The 24,586-nt window shown below is 36.1% G+C and overlaps 1 protein-coding gene across 1 annotated transcript in view; it reads left to right on the top strand.

Annotated features, from left to right (window-relative positions):
* Window positions 1–9,809: 9,809 nt before the first annotated feature.
* syt9b (synaptotagmin IXb) overlaps window positions 9,810–24,586 on the top strand; it is a 28,580-nt gene continuing 13,803 nt past the window's right edge. The window contains exons 1-3 of the mRNA XM_026202299.1: window positions 9,810–10,330; window positions 15,990–16,353; window positions 16,550–17,096. Coding sequence (XP_026058084.1) covers window positions 10,183–10,330; window positions 15,990–16,353; window positions 16,550–17,096 — 1,059 coding nt within the window. The 5' untranslated portion in view covers window positions 9,810–10,182. The remainder of the gene's footprint in view (window positions 10,331–15,989; window positions 16,354–16,549; window positions 17,097–24,586) is intronic.

Here is a 24,586-nt window from a genome sequence, read left to right as displayed (position 1 = left end):
TACTTTTGACCAAGATAAAGATTCATTTGTACCTGCTTAGAATCTGATAACTGTTCCAGTAGGAGAAACGTAAAGGCACAGTTCAAGTTTCCTTTAAAAAAAAAGGAACATTTTATAATTTACCCACCCTTATGACATTCCGTATTACTTTTTTCTATGGAAGAAAAAAATATTTTATAATTTTTTAGCAGAATGTCCAAGGTGTGATTTTCCATACAATAAAAGTGAATGGTGATTTTCATTGAATAACAACGTAAACAGTCATAAAATACAATAAAAAGTATAAAAATGTCAGTTATAACACAGAAAATTACTTGATTTTAGAAAATGTTTTCAAAAAAGTTGGGAAACTGTACAAATTGTGATTAAAAAAGGAATGGAATAATTTACAAATCTCATAAACTTATATTTTATTCACAATGGAATATAGATAACATATCAAATGTTGAAATGTCATGCCAAAAATTGGCTCACTTTTGATTTCATTCCAAAAAATGTTGGGACAGGTAGCAATAAGAGGCCGAAAAAGTTGTGTACACATAAGGAACAGTTACAAAAAACAGTTTGCAACTTATTAGGTCAATTGGCAACATGATTGGGTATAAAAGTGGCAGTGTCTCTCAGAAGTGAAGATGGGCAGAGGATCATCAATTATTAGACATCCAGTCTTTTACATTTTTAACACACTTTGTTAGCTTAGATAATTTATAAATTTCATCTGGCCTTATTGAAATATATAGTTGAGTATCATCAGCATAACAATGGAAACTAATCCCGTATTTTCTAATAATATTACCAAGGGGCAACATGTATACTGAAAATAGCAGAGGACCTACGACAGATCCTTGTGGCACTCCATACTTTACTGGATATAAATGAGATGATTCCTCATTTAAATAGACAAAGTGATAGCGATCGGACAAGTAGGATCTAAACCATCTTAAAGCCTGCCCTTGAATATCCGTATAGTTTTCTAATCGATATATGAGTATGTCATGATCTATGGTGTCGAACAAAGCAGTAAGATCAAGTAAAACTAGCAATGTGATGCAGCCTTGATCTGACGCAAGAAGCAAGTAATTTGTAATTTTAACAAAGTTCAATTTCTTCTCTGAAACCCGACTAAAATTCTTTATAGATATCTACCCCTTTTTTTCTTTTCTTTTTTTTTGTAGCATACACAACTTTTTCTAAAATTTTAGACATAAATGGAAGATTTGAAATGGGTCTGTAATTTTCCAGTTCCCTCTAGGTCCAGGTCTAGTTGTGGTTTCTTAATAACTGCCTGGTTTTGGGTTAATAATATAGAGAAGCAGTTCTCTTGCTACAGGTAACAACTCTTTCAGTAATTTAGTGGGTACAGGATATAATAAACATGTTGCTGATTTAGATGCAGTGATACGTTCATTTAGATCTTTCTGTCCTTTAGTTGTAAAGCACTAAAGTTTTTCTTTGGGTGCAATGAATGAAGTTGAATTACATGACGCTGTCGATTCTACAATTTTAATTGTATTTCTGATACTATCCATTTGATCAATAAAGAGTTTTTTATAGATAATTTTCTCACAGTGTACTAACTGATTAACAATCACAGGTACAAACTACTAACAAGGTGTATAGTGATCAATTATTCAGTTGTTTGATTATTTTAATTAAATTTAACAATTGCAAATAGCAGCATAACTTAATTAATGTGATGCGTGTACTGCTAGGCATCTTTGGTTTCCTCTTGTGTAATTTAGATGGAAAATGTGTGCCTTTTTATTGCTTGAGTCACTTATCTAGCTAAATTTAAATTTGTTGCTAGGTGATGTGGAAGTTGTTTTTTGCTAGTTTTTCGTTGGCAACACTCGGGGGCGTCGGACCGGGGTTAAAACCAGTACTGATTACTAGGGCCTCAAAGGAAGAGAGGGCCCTGAAAAGTCTTGAATATATTTTATTTTACCTGGATTTTTTCACAGGGGGGCCCATCAGGACAGCCTATGCATAGGTCTCGGGATCTTGTGCAACACCCCTGGCAACACTGTTTAGAGTTGGTAACTCAACTCGGAAATAAAATAAATAACTAAAATTACAAAAAACTAAACATGAAATAAAAATAAATTAAAGCTAAATAGAAAATTTTTAATACATAATACCAATAAAAATGAGAAAAACAAACTTTTTTTAAACTTAAATTAAAAAAGATAATCATTATAATATGAAGAAAACACTTGTTTGAAAGCTCTTGATCACTCTATGGAAGAAAGTAGCTCAGGCATTCTGCTTAACTTCTGCTTTGGTGTTTCACAAAAGACGGTCAGGCAGGTTTGGACAGAATTTTCAGTTTTTGAGTGAACTGTTCCTTTAAAAAAGTAAAAAGTGTTAAATCGATTTACATCACAAAGCTGAATTGATACTCCTGTAACTGTTGTGCATTGGTTCACTTGAGCTCTGATACGGCAGACTAGGCATATTATTTACTGCAGTGGATTGAAAGGATACTGTGTCGTAAATTCAAACATTGTTTCTTAAGCCTGCTGCAGTTGTGCCTGTGGAGCTGCTGAGAGACGTGCAAATGCAATCTCAAAGAAATCTGAATTACATCATAAATTCCATTTGGACATACTGGGCTATGAAAGATGATCAAGTGCATAGAGATCAAAGCAGCACTACTCAGTGCTTTGACTCAATCAGCGACATATATGTCAAAGCTTTCCTAGCTGAAAATACAAATCAAGATTTGTTGTAGAACTTTGTAAAATAATATTAAAAAATGGTTTAAAAACAAAAAGGAAAGAAAATATTAATGTTTTGGGTTGAATACAAAACAAATAAACATATATGGCCAGTAAAGTATTTTTTTTTCTCTGATAAACAACAGCAACCACAATTATTGTAAAAACAGCTCAACACTGAAGTTCTGTCATGAAACTTTAGATGGCACAGGCCAATAGATTCAAACTTGATCTGATATAATTCTAACTTGATCTGATTACATCATCATTCACATGGCACAGCTGCTGATTGTTTTCTTTTTACATCAGCAGCCAATGAGCTTGCTGCTCAACATTCAGATACTCAGCAAGTGTTGCTGTATCATTTGCAGCATGCTTCAGAAACCCTCCACCTTCCCCAGCTCCACCTGTTTAGATCTGGGCTGTGTTTCTCGAAAACGATTTATCTTAGAGTTTAAGAACATTTTCTACGAGTCATTTTACGATCGTTCTTTATTGTTTTAAGTGTTTGCCAAAAATGCACTTAACGTTATCACATGTAGCAGTGCTTTAAGTGCTACTAAGGAGTCACTATCCGTTTGTCAAGTGCTGAAACGTCACCTTATGGAATGGCTTGTAATTGTAGTACTACTGGTTTATTAAAATGTTAACCTAATGCTTTGTTCCAGACAACTCGGTTATAACTATAATACAAATTATAATACAATATTATATTATATTAGTGTACAATAAAGCACATTCAATAGTTTGTATTATAATCACGTTGCACTTGAATAAAGTTAAAGTTGTAATCTGCCGATTGTGCACCTTCTACAGAGGCACCATCAAAAGCATCGTGTCGAGCTGTATCACTGTGTGGTATGGCGTCTGCAACGCGTCCTGCGGGAAGACCCTTCAACACATAGTGAGAGCAGCTGAGAAGATCGTTGGTGTCTCCCTCCCATCCCTCCAGGACATTTACGGAACCTATCTAACTCCTAAAGTCCCCTGCATAGCAGGTGATCCCACCCACACATCACATAGCTTCTTCAGTTTACTGCCATCAGGGAGTAGACTACGGAGTCTCCAGGCCAGGACCAGCAAAGTGAAGGACAGCTTCATTCAACTCCCTCCCGACCTTGCCCCCCCACTCCCCTCTTATTCCCCATGCACCATTGAACTCTGAACCTCAACACCCCACTCTCCAGCTCCCACTAACACACTGGGACCTGCACCAGACACTTTGTACAGCATTAGTCTGTCCACTACCTCATTCAGCAGTTAACTGACCTCATTCAACTACCTCTTCTGTCAGTTTAAAGAAAGAACTGCTCTCTGAGATTTTTGACACTTTTTTTGAGACTGAATAAACTCTTTGCACTACAGTCATTACATCTACACTGTTTGTTTACTTCACTGGTTTGTACTCTATCTGCCATGTGCCTTGTGCTGCTTTATTTTTTTTATTTTAAATGACCTCTTTATATATTTGTATGGTTGTACTTCATATTTCTTATCTGTGTTTAATGTTCTACTGTTAGTGTTATCTGTATGCACCAAGGGTCTGAGAGTAACGTAATTTAAATTCTCTGTATGTATGTACTGTACATTTGGAAGAATTGACAATAAAGTAGACTTGATTTGACTTTATTGTCCTGCAAGTGACCGCCTAAATATGTCTCCTTATGATGCACTTAGGGCTTTATGATTATTCCAGAGCACTCGTAGATCTAGGATGATTTTCAAGAGCTACTTAAGTTCAAATGCTTTTGGGAAACATAACCTAATATTAAGATCAGTCGTACGATCGTTTTTACTAACTTCTTAGGCTTACGAAGCTTTTGGGAGACGCAGCACTGGTATGGAGTGATTTCTTGTATGTTATAATGTTTTTTTTTTTCATATATGTTATATGTGCAGCAGCAGCAGCAGTATTTCTTACATGCTCACAGCAGCATGTCTGTTGATGTATTGGCAGTAGCAAGTCTCCACCAAGACCAAACAAATAACATTGCCAGGTACATTACCATCCTAAACTGTCAGACAGTTGTAATGACAGAACTATAGGTTATGTAGAACAAGATTTATCTCACTATTTCATTTACATTTATTCATTTAGCAGACGCTTTTATCCAAAGCGACTTACAAATATGGATGGATGGATTGATGGATAGATAGATTTTTTTTTAATCTAGAATAATATACTACAAATTTTTGATTCATTCATTGAAAAGAACCAGTTCAAAGGAGTAATTTGTTTGTGAACCAGACATCACTGTTCATTAACTTAACTCTACCTTCCCAGCTCTTAGAATTTGATGCAAATATTATAATATTAATACAAAAAAAAAGTATATAATTTTTATTTATTATTTATTAATATACTAAACAGTTGAAGAACTAAGTATAAAGTGATTTAACTCAAAATAAATAAAAATGAATTAAACCTAAATAGCAGTAAAACAAAACCACATAAAGCTCAACGATTTTTAGAAACATATATACTATTAGAATTTGTTTAAGATGTGCTGTTTTGTTCCATACTGTGAATTACACATAATAATAACTCAAACATAACTTTTAAAAGTATAGTGTGCTTTAAAACCCTTTAACTGCCCCACCAAGAAAAAAGCATTTTTTGTTTGCATTTCTTATCTCCTTATGTCATTAGTTACCACACTCAATGTATTTTTTTTCCAACACGTCCCATAATTTTTAAAACATTAGCTTAGCTTTTCTACGTTTACCATAAAGTGACAAATCAACCATTTGGTTGAGCACATTTTTGAAAAATTATTGAAAACATACTAAAGTTTTTTCATGGCACCAAGTAAAATAATTTTGTAAAGTTAGGGCTCTTACAGTGTAATATGTCCAAAAAATATGCTTACCTTGCAAAATTTCACCAAAAACAGTTTACATGGCAGGAGTGATTTCTTTCTCTCTGACATCCATCAAAGAAGAAGTGTTGTGACAAATGCTGTTGATTTTTTTTGGCTTAACATACCTCTACCAGATGGTAGAGATGGCTCAATCAGCTTGAATTAAGTTAGGTACTCCTCTCAATAAAATATAGTGACTCAAAATGTGCTCAACCATTTGGTCGAGCGGCAGTTAAAGGGTTAAAAACAAATTGCTAACAAAATCTACCACCATTGTGACATTCAAGACACTCCATTTAGAATCAAGCATGAAATCCTAGAGCACATGAAAGAGGATGTGACAGCATTTCATTGTGCTACACAAGATTTATTAATATAATGGTCAAGGTGATGCTCTGCATTGCTGTCAGAACATTCCACATAGTCTTCAAACAAGTAGAGCGTTCCATGTTACATAAGTGTGCTCGGTCAGAGCTCTTTCTGAACCTTCTTTAATAAAAGTGAATCTGATCAAGCCCCAGTATAACGTCTTGTGGCTACTGATAGATACTCAATGGCTATGAGGCTTCCTTTTGCTTCAGCCGGCATATAGCCTTACTTGAATAATGTTATGGCCTTTGGCATCAACATGTCCAACATTAGAGACTTATTTGAACCTCCCAGGACCCCACGTTGGGTATTCCTTCATGCTATTGATGATTAAAGGGGGAATAGTGGAGGAATAGCCTGCTCCTGCTGAAGTTCACATATCACAGCTCAAAATAGTTTTTGTCACTTTAAGATCAAAATGTGTTGAGTAGTGTATGTAGTTCTGACTCAGGCTGAAGAAATCAACTTGATATTTAAAAGCTTTTTAAGCATCACTCAAGACAGTGCTTCCAAACCTGCTCATAAACAAATTCAGGCAGGATCTCTGAGATAAAAATATGGATGTCTCAGATTTTTCTTTATCTTAACAGTAAAAAGAAGGAGGTGATGCTTATTGATTCAACCCAACAACTTTGTAAAGCTGGACCTTTAACACTAACTGTAGTTGGTTCAATCTCAATTTTTTAGACTTGCTTATCTGTGATTTGCAAGATGCTGGGGGGCGGGGTATTGTTTTCTGTACAATGATTTTTATGTGTTTTTATTGTTACCTCTCTATTTTCTTTGTTTTTTAAAAAACTTTGGATCCTCTTAAGTGTAAAGCATTTTGAGAATTGACTTTTAAAGGCGCTGTATACAAATAAATGTGTTATTATTATTATTACCATTATCATTCGGGCTAAAGAACTGTAATTAAAATGGTCGCAAATGCAACACAATAACATGCATCACTAATTTAGAATCTAGAGTGTAGGGAAAATTGTGTGTGTTTGTGCGTGAATATCCAGTTTACATGGACGCTTATTTTATCCACGGAATACAAATATAAAAATAGTAATTGTGACTTCTTATATCTCAAATCAGACTTTTTTCACACAATTGTTAGTTTATATTTCTCAAATCTGACATTTTCCTCAAAAAATTTTTAAAAACCTGCAATTGTTAAATCACGTTATATCTTGCAATTCTGACCTTGGAATTCTGAGTTACATCTTTCAATTCTGACATTTTCCTCAGTGTTCTGAGTTACATCTTACAATTATAACATTTTCGAATTCTGAGTTTCAGTCCATTTACATATCGCATATCACTTTTTTGTGATGAAATAAAAGTTAATAGCAAATCTTTGTCTCACAATTTTGATTTTTTTTTCCACTGAATTCTGAGTTTACATCTTGTGATTTTGACTTTTTCTCAGAATTCCAAATTGCATCTCACCATTCTGACTTTTTTGTGTCTGAATTAAACTATAAAAAAGGTAATAGCACCTTTTTATATCACAATTTTGACTTATCCTCAAAATTCAGAGTTACATCTCATCTGAGTATAAACATCTCTGATGCCTGATTCCTAAAGACATTACTGTTTCGAACTATTTTTTAAAAAGATTCAGTCATAAATTGGCTTGTGAGTTAGTGTTTTGTCAAATTGTATTCTAAAAACAATAAAATATTTAAAACTTGATTTTTTTCATTGTAATGTTGAATCGAAAGGAAACTTATGGAGTAAGACTATAAGGTAGTTGACAATACACTTTACATAACAGAGTGAAACTGATATGGCACAATACAATCAAAATCAGAAGTGACAGATTAAAGTGGGAGTAATTTTTGGCTAAATAAACACAAAAGAGCAGCATCCTAGTTTTTAAAGCTTCAGTTCTCATAGAATATATACTTAAACATCACTTCAGCACAGTGCACAGCAGTAACAGTTGTTAAAAGGTAAATAAACAGCACTCAGTAAACTAAAGTGCTTCTAAACAATCATTTTTATTGAACAAAATGTCATTTGACTCCAGGATGGCTCATTTTTTAGTATGGTGCACTTTCAGTGAGATTCGTATCTCATAAAATCCATCCCTAAAGACATTTTAAAGTTAGTCAGAGTCTTTAAACATCAACTCTACCAAGCAAGAAATGCCTTTTTGTTCTATAAAGACAAACAGACAACAGAGCACATAAACAAGCCATAAAGTTAAAAGAAGGCCAGCCGTACTTAGCCGTGCCTCTAAAATGACTGCTTTCTTTCAAAACGACTGAACATCTGTAGAGACACGACCGGTCTCTAGATTAGTCCCGTATGAATAATCCAACAGGAAACACAGAACCTACATTATCACAGAGAACAGCTCTGTCTGTTGACTCTGTGGAGAATGGCTGGCACTTACAAAGTGTGAGAGCTAATTAAAACACAAGATGTGCCACAACACCACCATAGATAGGAGCAAAGAGAGAGAGAGGAGCAAAGAGAGAGAGAGGGGTAAAAGGAAAGCCGGGGTGAGGAATCTACACATCTCATTAGCCCTTCATCTTTAGATGTGGGACAGTCTGCTCTTGTCTTAGCTTTGACTTCAGTCTTTGTATGTCTGGTCACATTGGTTAATTGTTTATGTCGGAACACAAGGAGAGTCTGTGTGGAGTTTGAGTTTATTGGCTGCTGAGGATAGGTCCGAAAGGGAAGGGTGAGGAGAGGAGAGAATCCACTTAAAGTCTTCTGATGTTGTCTTAGAGCGTGATAAAGCACTAGATGCCCAAGTCTCTGTCCTTGGAGTGAGAGAAGCCTCTTATTATTCCATTACAGGACTATTGGTATTGGAAATGATATCAGATCTGTGCTGCTGACGACGGCTTTATATAATCCATCAAGAAACTGGGATTATCTTTGTCAGACGTCTCTTGTAGTTCATGTGCAGACAACACAAAGTGCACTGAATGGGTTTAAGTGGAATAATGGTGGTTTACATAAGAGAATATATTTTTTAGATCATGCTTTGAGGCTCAGTTCATTCATCCTTCTCAAAACCAATTCAATTAGCCTGGCATTTTATTCTACTCATTTACGTGTAAGGGTTACTCCAATTAGGGTTGACCTTAATAGATTACTTTTATTGTAATTTTTTTTAACCTATATTTAATTTTATTGATATATGTTTTTTTATTGTAGGCTATTAATATTGGTTAGGCGCACAATGTGATGCCTGATTTGCGAACAAATGACTCTTTCGAACCTTTTGGTTCTTTTCAGTCAAAAGAGTCAGTCACATATAGCCAAGACCCCTCTCTCTCTCTCTCTCTCTCTCTCTCTCTCTCTCTATTTATATACATATATATATATATATATATATATATATATATATATATATATATATATGTACACACATTTTAAATGATATACAGCTCAATCTATCTGTCATCTAATCTCTTTATAAATTGCAAAGTAACTTAAAAATAGCCTACGTAAAATAATTTTTACTAATTCAACTAATTTAAACTCAAAACGTAAGGAAAATTGCAAAATTTTCCTCAAATTTAGGCTAAAAACCTTACATCCCTTCATTTTAAGTTCTATTACAATTGGGTATATGTTTTTAATCGTAAATTTAACCACAAGGACAACCAAATTGATTCATAACCTTTTTATTTGTAGTATTTCTCGTATAGGCAATTTGCAGCTGCTGGCATTAATAAAATTTACACTCTGAAACCATTTTGGCAGATTTGGTTTTTCTGCTTTCTCATTTTTTTCATATTCTCTCCATGTCTCCAACTTGATTTCTTATGGATTTGAGGAGCACAAGTGGGATTTGGTATAGTCAAATGATCCTGTAACAGAAGTCTAGTGGAGAAGAGCAAAGCTGGGGAGGGAGGAGCAGTTTCAGATTGGCAGAAGACAACGCATCCCAGAAGGCTTGTACTGAGGGTGATGCGAGCCAGCCAACAGCTTTTCATTCATGAAGAAGCAATTCAGCACCGCCACTTTGTGTTTTCTTTGGGTGCAGCCCAACTGAGTGAATTCAACCAGTGTCACGGAGGGCTATGCGCTCAGCTGAATACGTTCACATGTGTGCAAACTTGTGGGTTTGATCTGAACACCGCTGGACACTGTTCAGTTCAACTTTCCTTATGGGATTGCGCTGGGCGAGTATGAAGACTGCCGTCAGAAGCTGGAAGCGGCGGTCAGCAGTGTCTCGATAGGCGCTATAGGAGTCTTCATTAGGAGGATGCTGGTGGGAAATGCCTGCAGACAGAGAGGATGAGATTTGTGGAAAGGCGCTCGAGCTTCTGTCCGATCTGTGCTCGAGAGGAGAGGTGCAAGATAAAAACTGCCTGGAATTCACCTACTATTTCCGCGATCTCGGGAGACCGAGATTTTCGGACTCTGGTAAGGAAATTGTTTTATTCCTGTCTTCAAAATAAGTTTCACTAATGTTTTGTGAATCGTAATCAAATCGCGTTCAGTTGCTCTCAAACTGCATACGACCCTTAAACGTGTTGTCATGGCACTTCCGATAATTTTCTTACTTGCTAGAAAGTTATTAGAAGCAAATTTCATAAATTTTCAATATGTAAATTTCATTCATTCGTAAATTTCACTCGTTCGGCTAATTAGCAGCTAGCATTGAGAGTTTGTTGTCATTAAAGTAACCACACCCAATAAATAATCTAAAACAAACAGTATTTTTTAAGATTAATGCACAATTGTTGTCAACGTTTTATTTACACAATTCAGGTTACTAGACCCCCCCCCCCACCCCACCAACAACTATTTAATTTCGTTTTATTTTATCTTATTTTTTATTTTTTTACGTACACTCAATGTAAATAAAGTTATTTTAAAATGGCCTAAATGTGATGGTTTGCTGTGAATTCAGGAATAAACATATAGATAGATAGATATATCAATACCTATTAGTATAGTCGAGTTTACACATACACACACACACATACACACAACATCCCCAATCATCATTCCCCACAGTCCAGTATTAATGACCTATTTAGAGCTGTCCTGTATTTTTGCATTTGAAGATGCAGCCTAAATTCATTCAGATTTGATTCTGCAGCATATCGGATGCAGTGTAATTTTAACACTAATATACCAACCTTTTTTGTTGATTTATGCATTCAGAAGTTAAATTAAGAATAAAATGATTATACGGGCATTCCACATTTATAGAAGGCTTCACGGGAAACTTGTGATTCCCCAAACCGACATTTCATCAATGAAAGAACATAGAGCATTGCTTGATTCAGTATGAAGTATGTGAGCTTAACTAAACATTAGCTTCACTGAACCTTCATTCATAGATCATAGCCTCTTCTCAGACGCTGTCGTCTTCATCCTCTGAGACACAGAGCGGTCGACAGGAAGCCATTAGGATTCCACCCCACCCTGCTACTCTGTACACTTTCTCCTTCGCGATTACCCAGCATTGACATCCGTTAACACGAGGCCTTCAGACCCCGTGGGAGACGATACATACTAGTAATACGGTCCCTCGAGATGTATTGTACAAGAATTTAATGAAGGGAACAGCTGAGTTCAGAGGAACCCAGTAAATATACTCTTGGCCTGATGGGAATACACATGCATCGCTGCGAAGTGCCTGTATGGAGGAAAGTCTTTAGTAATGGAACCCAAGGGAACCCAGCACTTTGAGAGGTTAATAACACATCACTGTAATGGATCGACAGTTCAGACGACATGGTGTGGACACATATTGACAGGTATTTGTGCAACTGACAGTTCAGACACAGGAAAGAAGGTGTTTCGTTCTCTCATGGGCAAGTTTATGACACATCCATAAGCCATGCTGATAATATTTGCCAGTGAAGGGCCATTGACTGTGAAGGTTGTGTACTATGTGAGTCATATTTATTCATAGCTGTAGTTTCTACTACCATTGACATCTGGACTGTCATAAAAGACTTCGATCGGCCGACTTATAAACACTTTTCTTCCCTGCGGTGGAAAAAACTTTGTGTCTTGCCGTCAAATTGGCAAACAGCCTCCCGGCTTCATTCTGATTGGCTAACAGCTGCTAGCATCTGCAGTCTTCCACCTGGAATTACAGAAGCAGAAATAAAAATAGACATTGTGAGAGGTTGAGCTGGGTGAATAAGGTCTTTCGAATTATCTTCATGCTCGTAATTCGTATGGTGTGCGATTAAATAGTGTTTTTTGTGTTCACGTGTGAATACATGCTCGCATGTGTCTGGATTTATGTCACATATGCGGATGCCCAAATAGACACCTGCTTAAAAAGATGCAGAACAATATGATGCAGTAGTCTGGGAATGTAGTATAAAAGGAACCTGCAAAGTGGGAAGAGGCGGGAAATCTGGCTCTAATCCACTTGACACCTCAAATCCAATGTGTCCCGGCCTTTCTTGGAGACATTCGGGTGTGCTTCCCTCAGCTGGAGGGCTCATGTTTCTCTGTTTCATATGTAAAAGTGAGTTCATCTTTGCTCAAAGGACAAAAAAGACTAGGAGTACTGAGAATGCAATCTGTTTTTCTTTTTTGGAGAGGGACGGTAAACAAATTTGCTTAAAGCTGGTGTCATTAATCTTGTGCTGGATAAGTAAATAATGTAATGTCAGAGCTTAGAAATTAGTTTAGTGTCGTGTGGGATTGTAGAATCCTATTAAAACCATGAGACACAATCTTTGTTTCCATATTTGTAACCATCACGGATGCAACATGAAGATGTTTCCATAGAGATGCGCTGATCTTTCTGAATGCTTGCTGTTAATGCCTTAAAACAAAGAAGTATCCACATTGAGTGGAGGAGCTTAATTGTATTTGACTCCTTTTAAATCAGCCTCCCTTTTGTGGCTAGTTCACTCAGCAGCCATTTTGGAAATGTGTTTTCCAGTAGTACAAGTACAGCTCTTAGATATCTGAAAGGAGACGATGTTTATATTTTGACCGATATTTAAAATCAGGAATGAAATCAATTTTGCTGTCATAAATTGTGTTGTTGTTTTTTTAGCTCACATTACACAAACTATTTCTCAAGCTAGTCAGGCTAATGTACACTCAGTAGTAAACAAACAGGCGATGCGTCTATAAAAAAGGCAGTTGGACCTTTTATCTTCAGAAAAGCTCTCGCACCAAACGAGTTGATTAGAATCAATCTCCCACACTTGATTCATTTGAAATGAGCTATCAGAAACTCTCCTGCTAGTCACATCTTTTAGGCATTTTTACGTTTCACAAAAGTTTCCTTATCTTGTAGATTCAAGTAGATTTCATTAGCACTTTTGCCCTTTACCGTTTCATCATCTAAGCCGGTAACTCCTACCCTAACATTTATGATACTTGGAAATCTACATTGCATGATCATAATGTTTTTTTGTTTTGTTCCGAGTTAAGCTTAGTGTCCTATTTAGCTTGCCTTTAGAGTCCCACACTGAAACAATATGCATGAAATATTATTGGATTGAATTTGTGTTTTAGTGAGGCTGCAAGGCAGAGCATGTTCTCTGTTGCATCATTTATTCATATTGTATGTCCGTACCTTAACCTTAAGGACACTGTGACTGCAGAAAATGTTATTGTTTTTTATGTGCATATATTTTATTTTATTATTTTATAATTTTTGTATGATCTGGGGTTGGGGTAAACCTTCATAAATTTTTTTTCCCCCTTCTAAACATTTTAAATAAATAAAAAAAGTGTGTGTGTATGTATGTATGTATATATATATATATATATATATATATATATATATATATATATATATATATATATATATATATATATATATATATCAAATTTCATAACATGTTTAACACAAAAGAAATATTGCTGTATTCAAAGTGTGCTGGATGTCATGCACATAGTTTAGCACACTGTTTCACTAATGAAGCTCATGGTTAATTTACTGTGTCATTGAAATCCCACAGAGTCTATTAAAGTCTATGGAATAGTGTTGAATGCTAATAATACTGATTACACCTTGACAGCATTACAAAAAGGAAGAAATGATTAATCCATTCAATTTATGATTTCCCAGTATGAAGCCTGCAGGAGGATCGGTTTCGACAAATGATTCTAGCTTTTATGAGCACTCATGATATTTCAGAACAGCTAAATCAAGAGGCCAGCACTTAATATGTAGTGCAATTCTATTCTTTCATGATTTCTTGGGAAGTATATTTCATCATTATTATAAAGACAGAAAGACCCAAGATGGTTAATAGAAAGCTTTGACTTTATATGTGACCCTGGACCAAAAAAACCAGTCTTAAGTGTCAATTGAGTTTTATACATCATCTGAAAGCTGAATAAATAAGCTTTCCATTGATGTATAGTTTATTAGGATAGGGGAATATTTGAAAATCTGGAATCTGAGGGAGCAAAAAAATCTAAATACTGAGAAAATCACCTTTAAAGTTGTACAGATGAATTCTTAGAAATGCATATTACTAATCAAAAATGAAATTTTTATATATTTATGGCAGGAAATTTACAAAATATCTTAATGGAACACGATCTTTACTTAATATCCTAATGATTTTTGGCATAAAAATAATATCTATAATTTTGACCCATACAACATTTTTTTTTTGGCTATTGCTACAAATACACCCGTGCTATTTAACACTAGTTTTGTGGTCCAGGGTCACATATAAATCCTCAAATCATTTATAAAAGTTAATTTTAATGTTTGGGCTACCGATATTTTGATAGAATATTGCCCCCATTTAATTATTTATTCATTATTTAAAAACAAATTAGTAAAATTAGTAGAATATTTACACTGCTCTTATGAAAGTAAATGGTGACCACAAGATTTTTTTTTCTTTTTTAAAAAAAATTGTTTTATTAAATGCAAAAGCTGTAATACTATCCCACCTTACATCTCCTTCAGATCCTCCTATAGACCGGAAAAAAGTCACACAGGTTTAGAATAACATAGATGTGTGTAAATAATGAGAAAATTGCATAGAATTTTACCTGAACAATCACTTCACAGGACTCTAAGTCTGTCTCAGGTGTGTTAACCTGCAGTCAGACGTAAGCATTTTCTTTCCCCGGTATAGGAACAAAAGATCGGAGTTGACAGAAAAGCAAGCAGAAGGCAGGGTACTCTTACAGGGATTCATTCAGTCCACACTAAAAGCATCTCATCCTGGGCGGCCTAATTCAGAGAAACCATCTCAAGGGGTTGAAAGAGAGAGAGAGAGAAAGAAAGAGGGAAACATGGAGAGTCAGAGTGGATCTTAAATGTAGCATCTATTACTGTGCATTCAGCAGCTAGAGTTAAGCTTCAACTCCAAGCCAGATATTAGAGATGTCCTTCTGCAAAATATCTCAATGTCTGGATTGCAAAAAGTTTTTTAAAGTTTTCTGATTTCATTTTTGAAGGAAGAAAAATAAATAAAAGGCCTGTAACAGATGTCTTTAAGTATATTTTGAAGAATGCTGGTAATTGAAAAGTTGATGGTCCCCATTGACTTCCATAATACAGGTGGATTCTGATTGGTCGTCAGTTGCTGTTGTTCATTTCGAGAGCTGCACCCTTCAGAGGTCCCATTTGTTGACCGTATTATGTCATCAAGGCTGTCTCATTTCAGAAAGTAACTGCTACACACCAAATTAAGAAAGAAAGTACAGTAATTTACACTTCACTAGGAATATGTCAGTTTTATAATGGTACTTTTTATTTTTTATTTGACAACCTCGAAGACATACGCAGCCAACAAATGGGACATCCAAAGGGCGCATCCAATCAAATGAGACATAAATAATGTTTATATCATTCAGTAGCTAGAGAGAATCATTCTGAAATTGATCCCAACTGCATTGTTTCTCACTGTTGTCTTTATTCTCACTGTTGTCTTTATTATCAGTTACTTGATCTGTTTTGCTAACTTTTTGTAACATTTTGTTTTTTTTCCAGCTGAATATTTTATGTGATTTTCAAAAAGATAAATAAATAAAGTTGCTTACAGCACTTCTATTCTATAAATATCTTCACAGTTTTGAGCACCATCCAGTGACCGACTTTCTTTCTTGGTTATTGCTCCAGATGTGTCTGTGAGCCTGCTGTCCCTCTTGGTGACCACATGTGGCCTGGCGCTGTTTGCCGTCTCCCTGTTCGTGTCATGGAAGTTGTTTTGGGTGCCGTGGCGAGATCGCTTCTTGCCTGGCCTAAAGGACCGGCAGGGCGAACAGCAGCCGGTCCTGACCGAGGTGGAGGGCCTGGAGCGGGAATACAGCGAAGACTTCAAAAAGGATCCCAATGCGCCAACGGTGCTCCCAGAGTCGGCCATGAAGATCAGCCACACGTCACCGGACATCCACCTGGAGGCCCAGACTAAGGCCAAGGAGCTCAACCACATCCACATAGCTCGCGTACAACGACAAGTCACCGAGCCGACCTCATCGGTCAGGTGAGTCATGTTTTCCTGACTTCATCAGGCGTAATCACTCACCCACCATTGATATTCATTGAGCAATTCCCATTTGTCAGACAGTGTGGGCCTCGGTGACCTTCAGCTTTAATTAAAGTTCTTTTCAGTCTCATTATTCTAAAGATGTCTAGCATATGAAGCCAACAGACGCCCGCCCCCTTTCTTCTTGTTTCAGGCACAACTCCATCCGGAGACAGATGAACGTCTCCAACCCCGATTTCAACTTGGCCCAGTTCCAGAGACAGGAGTCCGTAACAGGTCCAGGTTTGGGGCGCATCAAGCCTGAGCTCTACAAACAGCGGTCGGTGGACGCGGACGACGGCCGACGAGCGGACAGCTGCGGCCGCTTGCACTTCATCCTCAAATACGACTGCGACTTGGAGCAGCTCATCGTGAAGATCCACAAAGCCCAAGACCTACCTGCCAAGGACTTTACGGGAACATCCGACCCGTACGTGAAGATCTATCTGTTGCCAGAACGCAAAACCAAGCATCAAACCAAGGTGCACCGCAAGACTCTAAACCCCATCTTTGACGAGGTTTTCCTGTTTCCTGTGGCATACGCTGAGCTTCCGACACGCAAGCTCCATTTTAGCGTCTACGACTTCGACCGCTTCTCGCGCCATGACGTCATTGGTCAAGTGGTGGTGGACAACTTCTTGGATCTACCTGACTTTCCGCAGGAAACCAAGCTCTGCAGGGATATCATTTATGTTAGTGCGGTAAGTCTGCTCCAGTGTGTTTATATATACTGAACTTGGTTTTTCAGTTATATATAAATATATACATATATAAATAATGTTGACAATGGCAGAATCTTTAGTTAGCTTAATTCAAGAAAGGAAAGCAAGGCAGATCTGTCAGCAAAAGGATCAGGTTTGATTTAGGTGTAGGTAGTGTTAGCTGCTGTATCAAGTGTTGCAACACTGTGGGGGCTTCGAGTGCATGGCTCAAGATGGATTTATCCAGGAACAGGAGGTTGCTATTGGAAATCTATGTGGGGAATTTGTACACTGATGAAAGTGTCAGTTTAAATTAAGGCAAACACCAGAACCGTGTGTGTTTCCCCTTTGATTTCAGTAATTCTGTTTCTGTTTGTATTTTTTTTTTTTCTTTTTTTTATATGCTTATAATTAGTGAAATCATGGGGTCTATAATTTATAGATTTTTTTTAAGGAAATGTATTATTTTATAAAATCAAAGATGCATTTTTAAAGTTGTTACAAAATGTAAAAATAAAAGCCGTTCTTTTGAACTTTCTCTTCATAGAATCCTGGAAAAATGGTATGGTATCCACAAAAATATTAAGCAGCACAACAATAATAATAAATAATTCAACAATGACAAAAATAAGCCATGTTTTATGAGCTGCAAATATTAGAATGATTTCTGAAGGATCATGTGACACTGAAAACTGAGTTTTAAAATCATAGGAATCAATAACATTAAAATATATAAATTTAAATTTAAATTGTTAAGTTTAAATTGTAATATTGCAAAAAATATTACTGTATTATTTATTATCAAATTTAATCCATCCTTGGTAAGTACATGGTAAATGAAGCAAATCTTTGAATTGACAAAAAATGGGTTATTTATTCTAAATTGTATATTGTCTAGTTTTAATTGAATTTCCATATTATTGATCTATTCATCAGACAAAGGCTTTTAACTGTTGTGACAAATCTTAACATTTATTAAAGGGATAGTTCACTCCATTAATAGCTTCATAACATTACTGTTGAACCAGTGTCCTTACTGCCTTGAACGTTATAGTTACATTACTGTCTATGCAGGGTCAGAAAGCTCTCGGATTTCATCAAAAAAAAAAAAATCCTAATTTGCCTTCCAAAGATGAACGAAGGAGTGATTAATGACAATTTTTGGGTGAACTATCCATTTAAGGTCTTTTATCATTTAAAGTACTTTTCAAGTAATATTTAATTGACAGGTCTTATATTTTTATGAATTGTACGGTATATATTTTTGCAGCATTATTTCTCAGTGATCAGATTGAGTTTCTCACACATGTGTTGGTATGTGTTAAGATCCCTGACCTCCATCCTGACAGATTCTCCAGTTCGAACACTACTGTGTATACTTTGGCAAGATTATGGTGGTGTTATCCGTTCTTTTTAAACACTATGAATGATTACTAGACCCATGTGACCACTCGAAAGTAAAAGCAGTTAATAGTAATAATGAAAGAACAAGTGAAAATATGAGCATGGTTTTCGCTCTCCTCTGATCACTTTCATGCTTCAGAGATAGCAACATAAAAATATACTTTGAGAAGTGTGAATATTTCATAATCAACATGATGGCCCATGTAGGGATGACCTATATTTGAAACAGCCGGAGAGCTTGCTCTGACATGAATATACGGCGGTTTTAGGTTTATTGTTTTAAACGGGAGAGTGCAGGATAGATGTCTGAAGGGGGAAATTGATCCGTCTCACAAGTGGAGCTGTGCCAGCTGTCTGGAGTAAATGCCTTCGGCAAAGAATGAAACAGAGGTTTTTGTGTGTAGGCCTTCATTCATGACATACAGTATTTAAACAAATAGTTAATTCAAAAATTAAAAATGTAATTTAATCACTCTCATGATATTTTGAAAGCCATAACTCCTGTTTGGCTTATGACTAAATCAAAATTTTCTTTTCACAATTTGTTAACCTAAATATTCTCAGCAGTTTGGGTTTAAATCGCAAAAATACATGATAAACTTGTTTTAACTTAATTTTTTTTTTTTATCCATTTCTTGGAAAAATCTAATTTCACTGGATCTAGAGGTTCACTTGAAGTAATGGCAAGCGTCACAGGCTGTTCCAGTGCATATAAGTGGGCCATACCTCTAGGGAATGCCAGCTTGGAATCCAAGCGTGCCATCCATGCATTAATCATTTTTGGAGTCTTGATTGTACATCTAACATAACTAATGTGATACTATACTGTGAGACTTTACATTTTTTTAAACTCTACTCATCCGCAGGCCATCCAAGATGTAGATGAGTTTGTTTCTTCACCAGAACAGATTTGGAGACATGTAACATGTCCTCACTTGCTCGCCAGTGGATTCTCTAAAGTAAATGGGTGCCATCAGAATGAGAGTCCAAACAGCTGAAACATCACCGTAAATCCACAACACAACTCCAGTCTATTAATGAACATATTGTGAAGTGAAAAACACCCTGTGTTCGGAATAACTCCAACTAAGACATTTTTAACTTCAAACCATTTTTTACTAGCAAAACATACTTCCTTTATCCATAACATAATTGTCTTTTTTTAATGGATTATGGACTTTTTTTTGGCCTGAAGTGACAGTTTAAAGATAAAACACCTCAATGATGGATTTGTTTCTTACAAACACACAGCTTTTCACTTCACAAGACATTAATTGGTGGACTGGAGTTGTTTGGATTGTGACGTTTTATCCGCTGTTTTTCTGACGGCACCCATTCACTACAGAGGATCCATTGGTGAACAAGTGATGTAATGCTAAGAAAGACAGAAAGAAAGTATGAAAACATAGTTCATGTGTATCAAGAAAGTAAACAGGGTCAATGTTTTGAACTGATGTTGACTTTAAAAGAGCAGGTTTATGCTAATTATAAATCATTTTTACTTAACACTCATTGAATAAAGCCCATGTGTGATTATTAAGAACAGAAATATATCATTTGTACCATTTTTATCTGTATTTTTCTGCCATCTCGATTTGATTGTATCAGGATAATTTCTCTATATCTGGCATTGATCAGCACTGAACAGGGTAGCACAGATGTCAGAGTGCTCTCTGCCTTCATGCTAACTCTCTGTATTACTTCAGGGATTCTGAGTAACTTGTTAAAAATGCATGAGAGTTTCAGCAGCACAGCCAGTCTTAGATTGAAATGAAATACAATCCACCAAACAAGATCATGACACGCGAATACAACTTTCCACATATCACTTCCGAAAAAAAGAAGGGAAAAGAAAGCAACCTCAACCTCTCTGGGGGTTTTTGTAGTTGTTTTTTTTTTTTTTTTTTTGGAGCGCAAGTAATTTGCATTCAATCTGAATGAATGATTATGTTTTCTCAGATCTGTTCAAGGTGTAATTTGGCTCTGCGTGCCTATAAATAAAACACAAGCTAGTTAATGTACGAAAAGGCCAATCCATTCCACCCAGCTGGAGAGTGAAAGATTGAGGTATCTCTAATCCGGAAGAGTAAAAGGTCAATCAGCAGGATTTAGTGCTATTGAGTCTCCTGTCAGGATTCACATTGACACTCCTGTCAGGACATTTACCTTGTATGATGACTGGATTGACACTTTTTTGCCACTTTAATCCAACTATTCTTGGCTTTCACTCACTTAAGGGAGACCGGGAATAATTGTGACATTTCACGATGTGTACATGCATGTCCCAGTGTATTATTATTATTTATTTATTTTTGCTCATCCAGGCTGCATTTAATTGATAGAAACACAGTAGAAAATAGTAATATTGTGACCTTTTTTTAAAATGTGGTTTATTCAGAAATCATTCTAATATACTGATTTGTTGCTCAAGTAACACTTCTTATTAGTATCAATGCTGAAAACAGTCGTGCTGTGTATTTAAAGGGGTTGTTCACCCCAAAATTTAAATTACCTCACCCTCAAGCAATCTGTGGTGTATATGACTTTCTTCTTTCAGGTTTATACAGTCTGTCTTATATTAAAAAATCTCTTGGCTTTTCCAAGCTTTATAATGGCAGTGAATGTGTGTTGAAATTTTAAAGTCCAATATAGTGCGTCCATCCATGATAAAAAGTACTCCACACATTTATATATGAAATTAATGATTTGTGCCAGTGCTAGGTGTACAAGACTATCCGTGGTCTGGTCACAAAATGGAAAGTCTGCGATTAAGCAAATGCTAACATGCCTCTTTTCATTGACCTGACTTTCATCAATGTTTTCATGATGCTCTGTCTTTCTAATGTGGCGACCAGCCCTTCTGCCTGCTAATAGGCCCTTGAAGGAATGAGGGTGGGTGGGTGGGACTGGAGATGGAGAATCACACTGTATAGACTCTCTACGAACCATATTGAACCTCTTCATAACTGCACATTAATTTCATTTACAGTGCGCAAGTGACCATAATTCTACCGCTGACTTGATTTAAGTGCTTATGAGAGCAGAGGCGTCTGTTATCCTATAGTCTACAGACGGAAGACATAATTCAATTACTTCGCATGAGAGGAATGGGTTTCACAAGGTCCAACCCTTAATGTCTCTTGCACACAAAAAGAGGGTGTGGTCGGTGCATTAATAGCAGTTTCTTCCCACCAAATCCCGCCCACTTCACCATGCCCTTAATAAAAGAGATCAGGGAAAGAAGAGAAAATTGGATTTACAGTCACATTTTGCTATTTTTACCAAATATTTTTATTGTTTGGCTACAACAGATCGGTTCATTTGGATTTAATGATATAGACTCTGCATATAAATGAAAAAGTTATTTACTCACCTTTTTTTTAGAATCTTTTTGTTGTCCTCGATTTCGTGTAACACAAAAAATATTTTTGTCTTGCTTCACAAAAGTTATCATGAATTAATGTTTTTACATTACTTTAACAATATTATTTCAATTTTATAATGTATTGTTCATTTAAAATATCAAAAAATCAAGTTGTTTTTAAATATATTCCATATATATTTGAAGTATATTTGAAATCAATTTAATTTGTGTATAGCTTATAAAATTATTCGTTTTAGATAGCAATAATTAATTGAGAAGCAACATTGCATAAAATATTAAGACTTTTCAAAGAGTGCATAGTCAACCCAAGTACATTTTGTCTTACAGCACTAGAAGATTTTTAATAAATTAAAAAAATGAAATAATCTGGCAGTCATAAATGTCAATCAAAACGCTTATATGCACAAAAATAATTAATTATAAATTAATAAATTATAAGTGCTTCTCAAGTTAAGGTATTTTGTTTGAACTTTTTTTGCATTTTTTTCTTGTTTTTTAGTAAAAACTACTAATCAAAAACTTTTTAATTAAGAAGTCTTTTTTTTCAGCGTTTCCAAGTATTAAATCTTATTCAAACAAATGCATGTTCATACTTGGCACGTATAAATGTCACAACAGGTTTGACATCAGTGACAACTTATGAATATGAGCATATTTGTTTTGAACATATGAGATCTCCATGTTTTTTATGTGAAGTCTTCAGTCATTTTTGTCACACAAAGCAAAATTGGACCTTTTCAGCTCCTAATTATGCTTCAGTCTTATTAGGAAAATAGCAGCGAATAGCAATCTTTAAGATTTCTTCTTTTGTGATTTATGTCTTCAACGAAGACAGAGGTTTGGAACAACATGAGGGTGAGTAAATGATGGCTTTTTAGGGAACTAATCCTTTTACAAAAGCCTCTAGCTTTGTATTTCTTCATTTTGTGAGCTGCTTGCTTTAAAACACAAAGCATTCGTCATCATAATGAAGCAACCAGGATTTGGCTTGATGAGAAGAATCCAATTTAGGATTTAATTTGCAACAAGAGTCAACCTCCCTTACAGTACCTCTCTGTTAATAAAGGTTGTGCTTTGTATGGATGAGACCCAGGCAATGAGGAAACATTACCTTGCTCCCTTACCCACACTCACTTTCCTAGATGCTAATTATTATGTGCAAACAACAACAAACTGCCTACATTACATCAAGCCTATAGGCCATTACATTTATTGATCTTTCTGCATACTTTGATGTTACTAGGAGGCCATCCAATATGAAATGAATTTGCCTAGAAAAAAATATTTTGCCATTTTTAAAAGCAGAGAACAGTATTGCTACAATGCAATGTTGTTAATTTTTCATTCTATTTTTTTTTTATTTACCAATTTGAATTCCTGCTGAATGGAACTAAATTAAAATAGAAGGGATATATATATATATATATATATATATATATATATATATATATATATATATATATATATATATATATATATATATATACTGTACTCACCTAAAGGATTATTAGGAACACCTGTTCAATTTCTCATTAATGCAATTATCTAACCAATCACATGGCAGTTGCTTCAATGCATTTATGGGTGTGGTTCTGGTCAAGACAATCTCCTGAACTCCAAACTGAATGTCAGAATGGGAAAGAAAGGTGATTTAATCAATTTTGAGCATGGCATGGTTGTTGGTGCCAGACGGGCCGGTCTGAGTATATCACAATCTGCTCAGTTACTGGGATTTTCACGCACAACCATTTCTAGGGTTTACAAAGAATGGTGTGGAAAGGGAAAAACATCCAGTATGCAGCAGTCCTGTGGGCAAAAATGCCTTGTTGATGCTAGAGGTCAGAGGAGAATGGGCCGACTGATTCAAGCTGATAGAAGAGCAACTTTGACTGAAATAACCACTCGTTACAACCGAGGTATGCAGCAAAGCATTTGTGAAGCCACAACACGCACAACCTTGAGGCGGATGGGCTACAACAGCAGAAGAGCCCACCGGGTACCACTCATCTCCACTACAAATAGGAAAAAGAGGCTACAATTTGCACGAGCTCACCAAAATTGGTCTGAATGTTGCCTGGTCTGATGAGTCTCGATTTCTGTTGAGACATTCAGATGGTAGAGTCAGAATTTGGCGTAAACAGAATGAGAACATGGTAAATGGACTGCATTTATATAGCACTTTCAACAGACCCCATGGCCATCCAAAGCGCTTTACAAGTTACCTCACATTCTCCCATTCACACACTCATTCATACACCGACTGCGGTGTCAACCATTCAAGGCGCCATCCAGCTCGCCGGGAACAGCTGGGGTTAGGTGTCTTGCTCAAGGACTTGTTACCACTGTGCAGGCTGCCGGTGGTGGTGTAATGGTGTGGGGGATGTTTTCTTGGCACACTTTAGGCCCCTTAGTGCCAATTGGGCATCATTTAAATGCCACAGCCTACCTGAGCATTGTTTCTGACCATGTCCATCCCTTTATGACCACCATGTACCATCCTCTGATGGCTACTTCCAGCAGGATATTGCACCATGTGACAAAGCTTGAATCATTTCAAATTTGTTTCTTGAACATGACTGAGTTCACTGTACTAAAATGCCCCCCACAGTCCCCAGATCTCAACCCAATAGAGCATCTTTGGGATGTGGTGGAACGGGAGCTTCGTGCCCTGGATGTGCATCCCACAAATCTCCATCAACTG

The sequence above is a fragment of the Carassius auratus genome, chromosome 25, assembly GCF_003368295.1.
Source record: "Carassius auratus strain Wakin chromosome 25, ASM336829v1, whole genome shotgun sequence".
NCBI lineage: Eukaryota > Metazoa > Chordata > Actinopteri > Cypriniformes > Cyprinidae > Carassius > Carassius auratus.
The sequence above is the reverse complement of the archived record's forward strand: the minus strand, read 5'-3'. Positions and strand labels throughout refer to the sequence as shown.